The 4,361-nt window shown below is 38.2% G+C and overlaps 1 protein-coding gene across 1 annotated transcript; it reads right to left on the reverse strand.

Annotated features, from left to right (window-relative positions):
- Positions 1-3: 3 nt before the first annotated feature.
- On the reverse strand, positions 4-4,354 carry LOC140969437 (cellulose synthase A catalytic subunit 2 [UDP-forming]-like; the record flags this gene model as incomplete). The annotated part of the gene is made up of 11 exons (XM_073430792.1): positions 4,222-4,354; positions 3,972-4,143; positions 2,899-3,165; positions 2,466-2,811; positions 2,042-2,179; positions 1,815-1,940; positions 1,492-1,704; positions 1,112-1,385; positions 758-954; positions 307-657; positions 4-219 (listed from the first exon to the last, which is right to left on the reverse strand). Coding segments are annotated over exons 1-11 (2,409 nt in total), but the record flags the coding sequence as incomplete, so codon positions are not given.
- Between the last annotated feature and the right edge of the window lie 7 nt (positions 4,355-4,361).

Genomic DNA, 4,361 nt, shown 5'->3' on the forward strand with positions numbered 1-4,361 from the left:
TTTGGATGTAACAGTGAAGTTCGTGCTTACACCAGCCAAAACCTTGAGCAGACCTTGTATTAGAGCGAAAAAGTGAGATGAAACACCACCAATCACCCAAAACTGCTCGTTTCTCCACCAGTCGTCGATTCCAACACCACCCCACTGCATCTCTAAGATACTCGTTGCAGCAATTGATATAAAAAGGCCCATGAAAATTATACTCGCATAGTTACTGATCTGTATATTAAAACATAAAAGAAAATAGTCAGCAAAACGATGATCAAACTAACTAAAAGTAAATATTTTCTAGCAGAGATTCTTCACCTCTGGGACAATGAATTTTCCGGTAAGAAGGCAAACAGCTGGCAGGGTGCAATAAACGATCAACGGAAGTGATGTCAATGGATATACCACCGAGTTTATGTAAGAAAATCTTTCCAATGGTTTCAGACCACACCCGTATCCATACCAAAGAGGGCAATGCCTGCTAAAGAAAATTTCAACAGATCCCAGAGCCCACCGAAGAACCTGGTGTAAACGATCCGATAGATTGATAGGGGCCGACCCTTTGAAAGCAGGCCGATGTGGTATGCAGTAAACAGATCTCCAGCCATGGCAATGCATCTTAAAACCAGTCAAGATGTCCTCAGTAACCGAACCATAAATCCATCCGACCTGATAGTGAAGAACACGAGTATTAATGCCAAAAATCACTATAAGATCTTTGGGGAAAAAAAATCTACATGGAAAAAATATCTACATGGAAACAACATACCTCTTTCCCCCAGTCTGTTTTATCCTCGTAGCCGCAACTAATTACGTGAATAGCTTCTTTCAAGAGGGAAGCTGATGATGCTCCAGGTGGAACACCACCTTCTTCTAGAAGTGTTGAAAAAATGAAAACAGGCGATTGTCCAAATTTTTTATCGAATTTAATCTGGGGCATGAAGGTTGGTTTTTCGCTTTCAATTCCTGCCACATGAGAGAAAGGTACACTATTAATACCAAGAGTTCAATACATAAAAACCAGGGAAATTCGTTTAATTCTTTTCTAAATGTAATGTCATCAGTAGTGTTCAAATACTCTTAGAATATTTATAAAATTTCTTGATTTGAAATTTACTCTTACCATCTATTCCTTCCTCAATATTTTCAATAGCATGAACCTGTGTTGAAGCTTCCCTGCTCTTAGTCTTTTTCTTATTATTCTTTGATTTCCCTTTCTTGCTCTTCTTTCTAGATCCACAACAGAAGCAACACCATTTGGGCCAACAATTGCAAGTTTTCCCCGACGGTTTTGCCTTCTTGGGAGCATCATATCCATAGAGGGCTTGCCTCCTAAAGACACATCCAGTTCCGACGTAAATTGGACCTTGGATCCCATCCAGTCCTTTCATATTTATCTGTTAGTAATTGAGATAAAATTAGCCTTTTACAGAAGACAACATAGAACAACACATGCATAACACTCATAATTTGTGATAGAACACCCTTAAAAACCATACATACATCAAAAAAGACAACATTGCGATTTGAATATCTATCGTGCCGATCAATTCCATCAAATCTTTGAGGAAATTGCACATAGCATATCTTCTTTCCAGCTTGAGGATCCATCATGAAACACATAGCTTCCCTGAGAGCTTTGCTGTTATTTATGTAGTGGTCACAATCAACATTCAGTAGGTACGGAGCATTTGAGATGACAGCAGACACCCGTATCTGGAATTAAAAAAACATAAACTATAGATAAGATAGCTGAAGATGCAAAAAATTACTCTGGAAAACATAAATAAATCCAAAATGGTAGGAAGAGAGAAGAAGATAGTCACCAAAGCATTCATAGCACCGGCTTTTTTGTGATGCTCAAAACCAGGCCTCTTCTCACGTGAAACATATATGAGACGAGGCAATTCATTTCCTTCAATATCTTGAACACCATTTTGACCCAAGAACACCTGTTGGGAAAAATCAAAATATAATGACAAATTCTTCTAGACAGTACCATTCCCGTCAATAGGAACTTAGGAAGCATGAAATCAGAGTAAGCTCACTATACCTGGATCATTCCAGGGTGGTCTCTGACATTATTTCCCGGCCACGGTGTTCCATCCTGCATGGTCCAACCATCCTCAGGAACCTTCTGTGCAGTGGCCACCAATCCATTTATTCGAACTTTGAACTCTTCGTACTCTCTCTGAATGATAACAGTTACAGAAAGAAAGTTTCAGTCATCAAATTTCAAACCCAAAAAGTGAAAAATCTCTATGAAAAAGCCATCAAATTCTTTTGGTAGTTTATAAACAGGGCATGGTCATCTACTCATCTTAAACGAAAACACCATTTCTTCACCTATTTTTCTTTTGCATAAACCCAAAGGTTGTGTAAAGTGTAAACTTCAAATAGCAAATAGAAGAAATAAATATTAAGTCAATGACGAGAAATTATTTCTGAAACAGATAATAAGGGAAAAGTTAAAACACCTTCATTGCCCGGCGTTCCCTAACAAATGTTGGTTCTACCTTGTCTTTCAAATAGTCAACCTTTTGAGCAAAATACCATTCAGGAGCCCGAGGTTCTATGCTAAACCTTTTGCAGAATGGGACCCATTTCCTGGCAAACTCGCATGTTTCAGATAGAGCTTCAAAAGTAAGCATTGCAGCACCATCATCTGAGACATAGCAAGCAACCTTGTCTACAGGATAATCGACAGCAAGAATAGAAAGAACTGTGTTTGCAGTAATGAGTGGCGGCTCTTTCATGGGGTCCACTGTACTCACAAATATGTCCACAGGCATTAGCTCAGAGGGCTTTCCTTCTTTCTCATACCTGGAAGAGTGGAGTCATCTGTTTTATGCGATACAGATAAAAAAATGGGCATAAAAATTAAAGATTAAAAAAAGCGGAAATATTTACCTCAGTGAGAGTCTATCAAGGTACGTTTCTCGCAAAATTGGAGACCACTTTGGAAACTGATCAAACAACCATGAGACAGCGAACCATATCTCACATATAATTGACGTTAGCCACAAGCCATATGCGTCATTGACAGGATGAAGAATTCTATAGTGAAAAAACAACCCAAGAATTGCCATTCGAAGTAAAATGATCATTCTGTAAGGGTTTATCTTGCTTGAAGGTATTGGTAGCTTCCTCGAAAGAGGTTGTCTGCCTTCATCCATCCTGTAAATTACAATAGAAAACATCAAGATATAAGGTAAATGAACTGGAGCAACAGAGGTACGAGTGAAAGAAATCAAATTAATTTTATAGTTTGATCACTTTAATAATGGCATATAACTAAATTTATTGGTTCATATATGCATCAACACTATCTATAAATGTTGTCATGAATCAACGGCTGTCAAACTTCTCTTAACTATAATACAGCAGCCTTGCCCCTACAGTTACTCCTACATCTTTAAGAGTTGCAGAAAATATAGACAACAAGCAAACTACTACTATATTCGCATGCCTCAAATATAACTGAAGATAAAAATAAGTGAAAAGGATGAACACAAAGAAGCATGTGCAGGTCCTTTTACAAAAGAAAACTGAAATGGAGATAAAATATATCGAAGATTTATGGCATGAAAAGTAATTTTTTCATAGACCCTAAAGCCAAAGTCTAACAAAAATACGATTTGTTAGCATGCCCTTAACACACCAAACTTATCTTATTCTGTTGATACCCTGAAATCCGACTTGCGACCCCTAGTCCCCGCCTAGGTGGCGTAGGCATTGGTCTGACGTCTAACTAGTGCCTAGCGAATTTTAGAACCTTGATTTGATACAATAATACAACTTTCTAAGGGAGTTGGTACATGCAGTCAAGAGAAGATTAATTTCACAAGCACCAAAGAGTGCAAAGCTGCTGTTGCAAAAGCAAGACTTGGATCGCAGATAGATAATATGAAATCTAAAAGGATTTGGAAATAATAATTAAAACAACTACTATGTGAAATAGGAAACCGAAGGAGTGGACCTACTTAGGTAAATCAGGATCATCCAGCTCATCCCCCCATTTATCTCCTTGATGTTTAACTACCTGAAGCCTATCATTCTGTTTTTTCTTCCATTCATCCATTCTTTCCTTCCAAGCAACAGTACCATATCCATATACAGCTAAGTCTTTCTTCGGATCCATTGGACGTGGTGGCACTGCAATATTGTCGAAAAAATTGAAGCTCAACGTCTAGGAAACTAGTTGAACATCGAGGACCAACAGAAAACAATTACCAGTCATGGAAGAATCGGAAAATGGAAGAGGATGGACTCGCTTTCCACGACCCATGAACTGAGGGATAATGAGAGCATGCTTGTCCGCAGAAATGGTATCATCCTTCATTAGGAACCATTATCATGAAACATTCTTATCA

Source organism: Primulina huaijiensis, unplaced genomic scaffold, assembly GCF_012295235.1.
Source record: "Primulina huaijiensis isolate GDHJ02 unplaced genomic scaffold, ASM1229523v2 scaffold41541, whole genome shotgun sequence".
Taxonomy (NCBI): domain Eukaryota; kingdom Viridiplantae; phylum Streptophyta; class Magnoliopsida; order Lamiales; family Gesneriaceae; genus Primulina; species Primulina huaijiensis.